Raw genomic sequence first — 13,898 nt, forward strand, 5'->3', positions numbered from 1 at the left:
GAAAACTCTAATCCCAACATGATGACGTTAACCTCTACCCAGCCCTAACCTTAACCATTAGTAACCAACAAAGAGTTTTTTGGCATTATTAGTTTTTTACATTTACAGATCTTTGTGGGGATCTGAAAAATGGTCCACACAATGTTAAAATAACAGGACATTTGGTCTCCACTATGTAATTTAAAGCTAATCCCCACACACACATACACGCACGCACACACCTTAAGTTTGACTCCTGGAAGAATATGAACACAAACACTTACACTCTGCCAGGTGGAAGGTCCCTGCAGAAAACAGAGGGGGAGAGGGCCAGGTTAAGAGATGTTGGGGCGAGGGGGTCTCTTTCACCCCGTCAGACACAGGGGTTCACATGAGGAGCTGCCGACCCTAACATTCAGACTAGAATGTTCAGGTTCAGAAAGTACAAATCCAGACCAAGATTTTGTTTCAATCAACGAGCTGAGTACGATGTGGATGTGACTCTTCATACTCAACTTTAAACAAAATCTTGGCCTGGATAAAAAAGTAAAGTAAAGTAAAGCGCGCACACACAGCCATGGAGTTTGACAGCTAAACTCACTTGTCAAATGTGGTCTTCACCTTTAGCTGGTAATCCACTTCTGGAAGTTTGACCAGCAACCTGAAGATAAAATTAAAATCAAAGGACAATGGGGGGTGGGGGGTACTTAAATCAAAGACTAACAGTTAACGTCAATCTTAAGTTCCTTCAAATCTGAACCAAAGACATTTGTCTTCTATGAACATTTTTCTGCTGTCCCTTCCTGATTACTGATTTTTTTCCTCCCTCCTGTAAAGCGAACTTGGTATTGTGAAAGGTGCTGCTATATGAATATAACCTATTATTATTAATTATTATTATTGGGGGGGGGGGCAGAGGGCAGGAAGTGGCGAACAGGGGGGTGTAGGCAGAGGCAGGCGGGCAGGAGACGGGGCTGTCCATACCTGACTTTTGTGGTAAACTGCACTTGTGTCTTTATGATAAGGGGCTTCTGAGGGTGGGTAGGCATGCATGGCTGCTTCTCCACCACAAAAGAGCTGGCAAGTGAGAGGACAGACCTTAGTTTCAGACCCACCCTGACCCCATGGTATGTGCCACACCACCCCTTTCCCTTGGGCCCTTGAGTGAGGCCCTTAACCCCCAAAATGCTCCAGGGGTTCTGGATGGATTGCTGATCCTGCACTCAGATCCCAAGCTTCACTCTCACTTCCATACGTGTCTGGGTTTCAAAGGAGAGCAAGACGAGATATACGAAAACTAACACATCCCTATGTACCTGTACTCCAACTAGTGAAAATGGCAAATAAAACATCATTTCATTATTTCATTTGAAGAGGCAAAAACATAGTTTTAATTATTATCTGAAAACTTCAGGTGATGTCCAGAAAACATTAGTCATTACACATTTTAATAAGTTCTAAATCCTGGGCAAGGTTAGCCAGTCACAGAGTTGCTGGAGTTGAATCTCAATTTTAAATGAACTTGTTTACATATGTGGGCTTTTTCCAGACTACATCTCAGTTAAATTGTACATTGTTTGCTTAAACCTCAGAAAAAGCTTCAATGTTGAATCTAACGTGTAAACCTGTGACAGATACAAACAGAGTCACACACCTTTTGATGAGGATGTAGATGAGGTGTTTGACCTGTTCCTCCATCTGGGGCTTCTGCAGCGGAATGGGGTCACTCTCATAGGTCACCTTGAGGATCAGGTCCCCTAGCTTGTCCAGCTGCCTCTTGATCTGAAAGAGGCTCTGGGCTGTCAGCGTGAACCTGAGAACATAGAATGAACCAACCAAAAACTGGTGGTTAGATATGCACAATAAATAGGTTAACATATCAGAAGAGGCAAATATACATAAAAAAATCAAGATATCGGCTTTGGCCTGAAATGGCCAGCCAATATTTGAACTTTACTGACGTATAAAGTTAGTGGCACCAGAGCTAAAATAATGGACGTGATTGTATTGGATGATCAGCCATTTTCCAAAGCGGAGGACAAGGGATTTCATGAGCTTATTTACCACTTAGAATATGTCTCAAAGTACCAAAACATGTTTTTATGATTTATCAAAATTTCCACATTGGTGCACTCTATCGTTGGTAGTTACAAAGCAGACTCCAGTGGCTCAGAATTATATCACTAACTTGGAAGGCCTCAAACATTTAATGTTCTATCAGTAAATAAATGCAGTACTGAAACTTAATGAAATGCTGCCAAGTGCCAGTGTGTCATGAAGAGGGGAACAGGCTTGGGTCCAAATGGAGCTGACTGAAGCATCCATAAACCATGTGTAATGTCCTGATACATATATACAAAATCATTACATGTTACTGAAAAGTCTTAGACCGTTTGCGTAAAATCCTGGGATGTTCATGCAAGGACCGAGAATGTTTGTTTGAGACCTGGAATATTTGTGTAGGAATATCATTTAAAGACCCGGAATATTTGTTTGAGACCTGGATTGTTCATGTAAGGACATTTGTTTGAGGCCTAGAATGTTCATGTAAATTCATAATACTTTACTAACACATATAGCCTTCTTTATTCTATAAAGACCCTTTGGAAAAAAACAAGATTAATACTAATAAGGAATAATCATAGTAGTGTCAATGCAGCAGGGTGAGCGGTGAGTGATACCAGTATTGCAACTGATCCAAGCCTGTGAGCAACGGGCCTCCAATGCAGGCAATCTGCTGCCTCCGCTTCCAGTCCATGAGCTCAGGCATGAGCTGCGCGCTCATCAGTGCATCAATCTCCTTTATCACATCCGTCATCTTGGTCAGGATTTCCTAATGGAAAAGCAAACCTGGTCCAAGCCTGAACAACTAGAACTAGGCCTCAGTTTATTTTAAATTAAAATAAACACAAACTGGATGTCCCAAAGGCCCTGTAATGGACTGATGGATGGATGACTGGCATATCTGAGGCACTTAAATCATGTGGGTAAATAGAAGACATCATCAGTAACAAAGAGTGATGAGTCTGAAACAGCCTCAATGCTGCTTTGTGTAGAACTTGCCTTTCTTTTGAAATCGAGTCGATTCAGCATGTCCTGGAGAGCTGTCACTTCCTGCTTCATGTAGATGCTGTTCCTCTCCGCTGGATCTGATGGCAACAGGAGCAACCAGTTGAAAAACCTATAGATATTATGTTTTACTATTTCATAGTATTTTATACTAGTTCATCCAGCAGCTGAAATGTCCATATATCCATAGATACATGCAATTAAACATGACTCTCTGCCCAGAGCTAAAGGTGCCTATTTCGGCCACCTCGAGACTGCAGCGTCTTGAAGCGGAAATCAAAATCATCCTGCATGTCTTCCAGGTACTTCACAGCCTGGTCCACCATCTGTGAGAGGTAGGAGAAGGGTTTCTTAGCTATGTAGCACACTATAGACAGGACCATGTGTCCCAGGTATATCTCCCATTGTCACCTGCACGCTGCTCCTTATCACCGCCACACGGTTGTCGAGATTCTTGTGTCGCTCGAATGCGACGGAGTTCTGCATTGACTTCTCCAAGGGTCCCTGTTATGAAGAGAGGAAAAACTGCCGATGTAGACTCAAGGAACATCTAAGTGAAAACAGAACATTTGAATTTTCTTATAACTAATACACACGCCCTGCACTGTCACTGAAAACTCTTGGGACGTATCAGCGCACAGTGCCTATTTATACCTCAGGCAAACGCACGGTGACGGTGGCCAGTGTAACAGGTTGTTATTTTACTTTTAATTTATAAATTATACAAGATTCTGTTTTCCTTTTTCTGTTTAACCTGATGGGTACAATATCCCTTAAACTTCCCATGATGCTCTTGTCCTGCATCATCCCTCCCTCTGTTTTTTCCCCTTTATAAGGGTCCCGACCTCATTTCCTCTTCCCTTTGGTGTATTGCACACACGGGAAGAGGTGAGGATCTAGTGGCAGGGTCCCCGGAGTTAATAAATCAGTTGTATAATTATTTGATTTATTATTTATCATAAGCAGGGGATAGAAAACATGTCTATACATAAGTATATACATTGTTTTACTTTGTGCAGAGAGAGCGAGAGGGCCAGAGCATACGAAGTTTACCCCTTTCCTTATTGTTCCCAACAGGTATGTTTTCATTGGTATTAGATTAACATTATTTTCTGTATCATTTCTCATTTATGTTTAGTTTGAACAATGCGCGTTTTTCCTCTGGCGCGCCGGCGGCCCTTTGGTGTATTGCACACGCGGGAAGAGAGAGAGCGAGAGGGCCAGAGCATATGAAGTTTACCCCTTTCCTTATTGTTCCCAACAGGCTCAATAAAATTCGGGAACGACAACGGCGTCTGTAATATCCCTTCCGTTCTGCACCCCACACACACCTGATAAAACCCCAAAACACAATGCAGAGTATAGGCAGGGACTGACCGGTTACACCAGCATCAACAGCCAGTGCCCCCAGCACCGTGCAGCTGAGCCCGAGGCATCATGGGTGTCCCTTACCTGCTCCTGCATGCTAGCAGTGGACAGGATACGTCTCTCCTCTCTCAGACAGTTAGAGATGACAGCAGCCATCTGGAGAGGACTGGCTTTGTACTTCACCTGACAGAAACAGGGAGACATTCCCCTAGTCATCACTATACTATACCATAAATATGGCCGCACAGCATTCATGAGGGATGCATGGATGGATGGAAACACCATATATTTATTTTGACACCTTGGCAATGTGAAGTTCTGCATTAGATGCAAACACAAATATGCTCATATCAAAACTAGGTAGTTTTCCAATCAGCCTTGAAGAGGATGAGAAAATGTGCCTTTCAGGGACGCGGCTCTTTGGACAGAAAGCAGCTCCTGTTTACAGACACACAGTGACACCTGCTGAAAACAGTAGTCCCGCTAAGCTCAGGGTTTGTAGTGAAGTACGAGGCCTATGGGATCTCACTCTGTGTCTTTTTGTTGAAAGCCAGGCGACACCGATCTTTAAGCATAAAGACTACCAGTGATGCAATCTTAGTAACCACTTCCCACCACAAGCCAAATTTATCTGGCAATAATAAACAGTTGTTGCTGTAGTGCTGATGCAGAAATTGAATTGAGGGTAAAGGGTTAGGGTTTAAACGTGACTCGCAATGATATGCAAAAGCTGCCATCCACATCACTCACCAGATGCCGTTTGTGGTGGGGAGATGGCAGCTCTTTAAAATGGAGGTGTGTGCGTGTGAGCCGCATATCAGTGGGCGGTTAATTTAAAAACCAAAACCTGTTAAACGTAGCCGCTGTGCTCTCACCTCATAAAAATATATTATATATATATATATATATATATATATATATATATATATATATATATATATATATATATATATATATATATATATATATATATATATATATACACGACCTACTGTCTAACAGACCGCATTTTACAGTGCTGTGGACTCAGAAGCTCCCCCACTTTCACAGGAGAAAATCCCGCTGCCTTTACTGGATGAGAACAGCTTGGCTGTGTGTGTCCTACACAAAGTGTGTGTGATGTGTAGCATGTGGAACTGAACAATCCCAGAGATTCAGTGAGTGTGCAGCTCCACGGTGCTCTCTGCTGCTGAACCCACATCTTCTCCGGAAAAATACACTGAAAGCAAAACACTGAGTCAAACAGGCAAGCCTACGTTATAATGTTCTCCCAGTGAAACTCAGCAAGAGGACTAACGGCAGAAAAGTCTCAGGAACCAATAATGAACTAATGCAAAATGAGGTCATTGATGTCAGCAAGCAGTGTTTTGATAGTTGCCTCAAGCCACCTCTCACTCCAAACAGCCCCCATGAGCTGTGCCGGATATGTAAAACCACACCGTTCCATTTTGTTAAGTTGCGCCTTGTTTGGTGTTACTGCGCCAGCGAACCAAGAATATACGCTGTACACACACATACCTAGACAAGTACATACACAAATACACAGTCGCATACGCGCAGAAACAAGCACGTTCGCACCTTCTTTGTGCCCACTGCCTCTATGCCAAAGCATGTTACGGTGGGGGGGGGGGGGGGGGGGGGGGGGGGTCCATGCCATTACACTACACATTACCTCTGCACATGCACCCAAAATCAGACACGCTAGTTTACGTGACTAAAAGTCATCCCCACACCCAGGCTGAAACACACGGCCTGGACTTTCCAGGCTGCTTATCATGGCATTTTCCTACAGTTTAAAGTAACCTATATTTACAAAAACACACTTTCCGAAGAAAGTGAAAAGATCTTCACTTCAAGTCCTCAATGGATTATTTGCGGTACTGTGGAACTGAGACATAAAACTTCATCATGAACGCATCACGCTAACGTGCACCATCTCTTTTCTACCCGTCATACTGTGCTGTGAGCAGTGGGTACTTCACACACTAACAAGGCTGATCTTCAAACCAACAAAGTCCCTGTATCATGGGAAAATATGACAAAATACCACTAGCACACCATGACTTACATTGGGGCTGGTGTGCAAGTCTAGCGATAAACCAAACAATGAAGTGCTCTCTCTATGATCACACCAACAGCCATCAGTACACTCTAGAAATGTAATTTTATACATAAAAAAAGGAATAACGGGTTAAAACAAAAACAACCAACTATTCTTCTTTCACTTCCCCAAGAGAAAACAAAAACACGTGATTGCCTCATTAAGCAAGATTATTACCTGAAAAACACAAATAAGTAAAATTTGCCAGAAGCAGCATCTGATAGCTCAGTAAATAAAGCAGCTGTATGCTCGATTAGATTAGATCATCATTTGCAAACATCACACATACCAAAACTGTCGCTGTTAAATCACAGTAAATACCTACACAAACATACAGATTGAACATCCATCCATTTTCCAAACCACTTATCCTACTGGGTCGCGGGGGGTCCGGAGCCTATCCCGGAAGCAATGGGCACAAGGCAGGGAACAACCCAGGATGGGGGGCCAGCCCATCGCAGGGCACACTCACACACCATGCACTCACACACGCACACCTATGGGCAATTTAGTAAGTTTGTTTTTGGACTGTGGGGGGAAACCGGAGTACCCGGAGGAAACCCCACAACGACATGGGGAGAACATGCAAACTCCACACACATGTAACCCAGGCGGAGACTCGAACCGGGGTCCCAGAGGTGTGAGGCAACAGTGCTAACTACTGCACCACATGCCGCCCCCAGATTGAACATGTGTTAATTAATTACTTGGTATTATATTATAATAGCTATCATCAGATATTTTGTGGATGGTAACTTTTTCTGTTTTATTTTATAGTTGTTATGTCACACTAGTTATAGGACAGACAGTCGTCTCTCACCCCTATGTGCCTCGTAACTGAGCGGCCCCCACCGGCACCTGTAGTTGTACCTGAAGCTGCTGGTGGATTCTCTTCAGGTTGTGCCTCTGCAGGAAGTTCTGCTCCTGGGTGCACTGTCTCTCCAGTTGGGTCAGCAGGCTGGTGAAGAGAACGGTGGCCATGGACTCGTGGTTGGCAGCTGTATCCCTGCCAGAGGAGAAAAGCATTGAAACACACAGAGGAGCATGGAGGTTAGCAGCTGCCTGCTACCCTATATGTTCGCGTTTTTAAGAAACACCATAATATTTCTTTCCCTCTCTTAGTATATCGAACACAAGGTTTTGGAACCAAGAAAAAAAAAATTTAAAATTAACTTTTCTTAGAGCCCTGTACGAATAGAGATACTTCTCATTTTAACTGCGTTTCAGTACCAGTCTTGACTCTCGATCCATCCAGCTAGCACCTGGCGTATTTCCATCGGGAAGTTGTCATCGTAGAAATAATCCACCTGCTCCAAGAACTTGATCTCCAGCTGCTGGACTTGCTTCCATTGACTCATGCTGCGGAAGCAGGGAAATCAGCGTGAGCAGCCCGACATGTGGGCAATTAACAACATTTATGTTCCCCGTCATTTGGACGATTACGGCTCAACATCGACAATAATGAAACGAGATTACGGAATTATAATAAATTGCCGCAGACCCCCAACATAATACATTTGAAACAGTACTTACACTTGGTTTAATAAGAGTGATTCTAGTGTTGTTTTGCTCATAGACACATTGTTCCGGAACACGGCGGTTTAATGTTTTGCTTCAGAATATTTGCATTATAAAACACTTATAAAACGATCTATTCCAAACACAGAGGCTTCCAGAAACCACAAGGAAACGTATACATTAACTTTAAACATAAAGGAAGGCACACAACAGTTAATACAAGTCCCTAAGCAGCGTCTGAAAAGCTTGACATTTCACAATCAGAAGAGCTGACATTGCAGCTCTCTACTGCAGGAGAGTCTAACGGGTCATAAGTGATGGCAGATGCGTGTAGCCCGGGCTTTACTTAAGAACATTACTCCGGGGAAAGTCCTTACCTGTTGGATCAGTTAGATGGATCCGACCCCGTAAGTCTGAGGCTTTCCCAATATCGCCCGTGCTTGCTGCGCTTTTCGGTAGCGTGTAGGATTCGCCCCTACCCCCACCCGGTGGCGCTCATCTCCCGACGCCTCTTCCGCTCAAAGCATGTGCCTAATTCGGCAAGCAACGCGAGTTCTTTCGAACAGCGGATTTTTATTTCGTTATTGCCACATACAGAGATTATAATAACGGACTTTTGCGTAGTATTCACAGAAACAGTGTCGTCCCTCGTCAGGATATGAATTTAACTTGGTTGTCTCCCCTGCGCAAGAGTATCAGGCAAGTGAACTGGTGACATTCAGGGCGTGTCTTTTCACGATTTTTAATATGATTGTAAAAATAAAAATAAGTTGTAAATTCCCAGCAGCAGGGCAGGCATGGCAGTCGGGGGCAGTTTTTAACGTGGTTTGGGGAACCCAGGGCGAGGGTGTACTTTTGGAGCACCATCAAGAATGCAGTGATGAAAAAATACCTATAAGTAACTGAATGCAAATCGATACAACTTTGTTAATGAAAGCCTGATTTGTACCTGTTTTTTTATCACAGGAACGTAACTGTAGGCGAAGATATTAGTTACAGTCTACAAACTAAATTTATTTTAAACTGTATATTTAATGTTTCTTCATCGGCAGAATTAGCGTTACCCTAACAAGCCACACTTGTTACTTGTTTGTCTTGCCTCTCGTTTCTAACCCTTGTGTTAATCACTCCCAGCTGCTTCTTGATAGATCCCTCGTTAAGTCCCATATACGAGTATATGTGCTTCCCAGTCACCTGTTCCCCAGTCATGCCCTTCCTTTTGTCCTCTGATTTTGATCCCTCTCAGTCCAGTCATATTTCCAGTTTCTGGTCCTTTAATTCAAATAAACCCATTTCATTTTTCTCCGAAGTCTAAGCCTGCCCTTTAGTCATGACACTGTATTCTGAGTTATAGCCCTGACCCAACATGCACTTCCTAACGAAGTGGGGTGAACAGCACATGCATTTTACACAATGCACCTGTCTTCTGACCACTTGCACCTTGAGACAGCTCATTTATGGTAGCCAAAGCTTTTCTCATCAGGCTGGGAAATATGACACACCCATAAGGTGTCAATGGTCTCATGTTCAGAAAGTTCACACTCTGTCTAGGTTCTTGGATTTGATTTGTGCAAGAACTGGGCTAACTTCCCTGAACTTTAATGATTAGTGAAATGTGGTTTAGAATCACCATAGGGAGAATTGCTGTGAACGGTTACTCTGTGATTTAACCCAGTCAGGGTGACCTGCCCACCATCCTTGTTGGAGACTAGTTTCTAATAACTTGTTTTATTGTAATGAAGTTTAAACACTTTTGAAATTATTTATTGCCCTATTTATGATGTAATCAGCAAAAGAAACCTTCAGGTGGTCTCATCTTTCCAACCATGTGTTGCAGAGTGCTGGACTGACTGTTAGAAAATGGTGCATGGAGATACTGGGATCTTCAAAGGCAGTTCTGACTTCTGGAACTGCGCCATCAATTTGTGACTGACAACATAGAGAAAATGCAACATACTGTAGAGATTTTGTTAAATGACGGGGAATGGGGAAACTGCAAGGGGAAGTGATGAATTGAAAGCAGGAGAAGCAGAGACAAAGGAACTGCAGACGATGAGGTAGGAAACATTGCAGAAACTGCCATCAAAGGGCACTCACCGTCATCCAGTACTTGTCCTATCCAATATGGCACCCTAGGCAAGCATCAACACCGGTGCCCCCATCCAAGGCAAACTGAAATTGACTGGCAAGTTGGCACTGGCTCAGAAGTTGACCGCCTATGTTGCTTATAAGATTGGCCGGTCCTACCATCGTCACACTCTACCATCCATGCCTAGTGCTGTTTACTTGGCTCAGTTGTAACGCAGCATTCATATTCTTTGCAATCCTGCTTTGCCTAGTGCAATATCCGGATTCCTGCCTTCCTTGAATCTGAAACGTTATTATTGTGTTTCACGCGACTCTCGTACCTACTGTCTTTGTGTTCTTGTAGTAATTGTAATCACATTTGCATGATAGCAATAAAGCTACTTGATTTTTGTCACAATATACCAATGTCACAACGATAACCATGTATCACAAATAAGAAAAGGGTGGGAGAATCATGGAGCGACTGGAGAAGAGCTGTGAACTGGAGAATCATAGAGATGTATCCATGCGTGTCAGTGCTGCGAATAATCATAATACCCTCCCAGCCCAGCTGTGCAAGAAAAAGCTCAACTTGACCCAACACTGTATCCTTAACAGGAGACCTAAATGCACAGCAGTAGTGAATTGCAGCCATGTGAAAATTTACCCGAATTAACCGTATGCAGATTTGGGCATGTGCCCAGGGGCACCATGTCCTTGGGGAAGCACTCCTCCACCCCCAACCACTTTCTCCTGAGTAACATGCATTTCTGAATTGTATGAACCATCAATTAGTCATGTTTCTTTCCAACATGTATGCTGTTGCCAGGGGCGCTTAATATTCCTAATCCGGTTCTAAATATTGGTCTAAGTATTGTTCACGTATCAGTATAAACAGGATTATTTATTTCTGGTCTGTTCTCTGCCTGCATCAACCCAAAGACAGAGAAAAACAAAGAATTAAAATTGTTTTGAATATATTTCAAACTAACATCATCCAATGAATTTGAATAGTGTGTGGTTCAGTGGGTTAAGTCTCTCTGTGTGTGCTCAGAAGATCACCAGTTCAAGCCGAGCCTCCGCATGTCTGTAGATCCTTGAACAAGGCCCTTATCCCCCAGCTCCCTGGGTGCCACAAAAGTGACTGCATGCTTGCTCTCATGGAGAGCAAAATGGGGGAGGTGAAAAGACAATTTTCCCATGTGGATATATAAAGTATCAAATATTATTATTATTACTATATTACCTTCATTAACAGCATAATCAGTTCAGGGTTACGTGGAGCCTGGAACCCTTCCCAGGAAGCACTGGGCTGGGGTGTACCCTGGACAGGATGCCACTCTGTCACAGTGCACTACATTATACGATATATTAATATAAACACTATGTTACGTTTCCCTAACCTATTTTAAATCACTTTTTTTTTTGGTTGGAACAATGTAACAAGTAAATGGAATCCAAACCACTACTCTGAAATGCCCTATAATCTCATTAATAGTATTGTTCATCCATACTATAGGTAGATGGTATGCCCACATGTGTTAACTTGTTACTGAACCTTCAGCTAAGTTTGCTTCCACCATAAACTGTTTATTTAAGAAGAGATTTCAGAAAGTCACATTTTATCTGAGCTGACAGCTTATGATTACTTTATCCTGGAAATGTTGCTTGACCCATTTGGGTCATTTCTTATGCTCTGATTACTTCTGTGAGACTTGAAATAAAGTAAGAGTACAGGTACATTGGAAATGTTTTTTGCATTTTTTAAGACTCACTGTAATGGGGCTTGCCTGTTCCATGCACACAAATACACAAACAAGATGTGTTTGTTTACTCGGTGGCTGACTGGAATATGGGTTTTGAGATTGAGGAAGTAGGTACTGTATGTTTTAAGATTTCAACTCACCTGGGCAGGGTCACTAGTTAAAGGACCCGAGCCCAGGTGGCTAACTGGGTAATGTAGTTTGAGGGGCCTGCTCTATAGTAATGGGATTTCCCATATGGCAGCGTTTCTCAAACTATAGGCCACGGACCGGTGCCGACGGTGCCGATCCGTGAGAGGGTTCCTGCCAGTCCACGGAGCCTCGCTTCTGCACCAATCAAAAGTCAATCAGATCAGGTCTGATCTCAGCACTGCTGTTATTGCGTGTATTGTTGCTAGGTGAATATAATAAAGATTTCGCCTATCAGCACCGCCGAATTAAATGGTTTTGGAGCGCTGGAAATTTCGCCCCTGCTACAGAAAATGTGGGAAAGTTTTGGATTGCTCTTAGGTCAGTCAGTCAGAGAGAGATGATGGCGACGACAGTTGAGGGGCAGTTTCCAGCCAGTTCGGTGAGATCGTTATTGAATTACCCTTTTGCGAGAAGGACGATGGTCGAAAAAAATCCACGTTAAGGAGCTGGGACCCGACAAGCCTGAAATAAATGTCACCCGTCCAACTAAAGAAATTAAATTATGATTGTGAAATTATTGTCATTTTCTGACTTTTCATTTGAATGCTTATACTGAACTAGGAAGGGAAATCTATTGGTACGTCAACCCCACCAAAGTTTTTTCACCAGCTGCCTCTGCTGTCTATCTATATTAATAATATCTATCTACCTATGCATCCGCGGGGGCGGGGGGTTGGGGGCGGTCGTTTATGCAGGGCCCTGCAGCCCCAAAGCCTGACATGACTGGTCCCCAGGACAAATAAGTTTGAGAAACGCTGCCAAATGACATTTTGATGATGATGGGGGGGGGGGTTTAAATTTGTAATAAGGTATGTATTATTATTAAGTGGGCTATTCATTGTGAATTTATTATGTTTGACATTTATAAAATGTAATTGGTTAATTCTGAGAGAGATAGGAATCAGAGGCAGAGGGTAGGGTGCTGGTTCAGTCCCAATGAAGGACTTAATCCCAGTAATTGAGTGTGAGAGAATTTTGTGATAGTTGTCACGATCGGTGGTGATCGGGTGCTCGCTTTGGTTTACTTTGGTTTTTGTGGATTTTTTTCCTCTTTTTTCTTTAATTACATTTGGTTGTTTGGGGCCCATCGCCACTAGGAAGAGAGATTAAAGGGACAATAAAGTACGTGCATCCAATCCTGTCTTGTGAGACTTCAAGTTTGTTCATTGGCCCATGGGCCGATACCCAACACACACACATACAAAAATGCAGAGGTGAGACCAAACCTTGAGGTCTGAACCTGTGATCAGTCATTCATCCAGCATTCCTGTGAGAGGGGACAAGGGCCTGGCTCAAAGGCCCAGCAGAAATGCGGCTGCAACCTTACAAACACAGGCACAGAGGCCGAACCCGCTGAGCATCACAGCACAGTGTGGAAGCTGGGGTATGACAATAAGGTGACCAAGTCCATCCAACTTTAAGATTGGACAGTTAAATGTGTCTGCTCCTTGGAAAGTGACTAAGGGATTTGATTGTGTACAGTAAATACCCCACCCAAAAAACCCCATGGATGAAAGAAGACATAAAGACACTTCTCAAAATGGTGTTCTCTGAGAGTCTGCCTGGACAGCTTATTTATATAATAATAGTGCAAAATGTAATTTTATGCTTTATTACAATATTACATATTATTGATGGAAAAACAGCAATTACATTTTATTGATTAAATATTCATTTGAAGTTTTCCATAAAGCAAGTATCACATACATTATTAGAGTTTTCATATTACATACATTTGGTGATACTGTATTCCTCCAAAACCCCGCATGCTGAACTTGTCTTTGTAGGGTTAAGGTATTTTCATTGTTCTATATAAAAATACAGTCTGATGGCAAAAAAAA

The 13,898-nt window shown here is 42.8% G+C and overlaps 1 protein-coding gene across 4 annotated transcripts in view; it reads right to left on the minus strand.

The window, feature by feature from the left end:
• LOC125723039 (signal transducer and activator of transcription 4-like) overlaps positions 1–8,704 on the minus strand; it is a 340,474-nt gene extending 331,770 nt beyond the window's left edge. For 3 of the 4 annotated variants that reach the window (XR_007386778.1, XR_007386742.1, XM_048999487.1), the window contains exons 1-12: positions 8,051–8,347; positions 7,748–7,876; positions 7,388–7,523; positions 4,501–4,599; positions 3,460–3,552; positions 3,296–3,374; positions 3,043–3,128; positions 2,661–2,812; positions 1,634–1,792; positions 964–1,056; positions 581–640; positions 264–284 (exon numbers count right to left, since the gene is read on the minus strand). Coding sequence is in view for 2 of the 4 variants with exons in the window: in XM_048999487.1 (XP_048855444.1) it covers positions 264–284; positions 581–640; positions 964–1,056; positions 1,634–1,792; positions 2,661–2,812; positions 3,043–3,128; positions 3,296–3,374; positions 3,460–3,552; positions 4,501–4,599; positions 7,388–7,523; positions 7,748–7,876; positions 8,051–8,091 (1,148 nt within the window). In the remaining 2 variants the exon portion in view is untranslated. Of the gene's footprint in view, positions 1–263; positions 285–580; positions 641–963; positions 1,057–1,633; positions 1,793–2,660; positions 2,813–3,042; positions 3,129–3,295; positions 3,375–3,459; positions 3,553–4,500; positions 4,600–7,387; positions 7,524–7,747; positions 7,877–8,050; positions 8,348–8,412 lie in introns of those variants that run through there. The other variant, XM_048999580.1, reaches the window with a different exon arrangement.
• Positions 8,705–13,898: the final 5,194 nt, after the last annotated feature.

The sequence above is a fragment of the Brienomyrus brachyistius genome, chromosome 1 (genome assembly GCF_023856365.1).
Source record: "Brienomyrus brachyistius isolate T26 chromosome 1, BBRACH_0.4, whole genome shotgun sequence".
NCBI lineage: Eukaryota > Metazoa > Chordata > Actinopteri > Osteoglossiformes > Mormyridae > Brienomyrus > Brienomyrus brachyistius.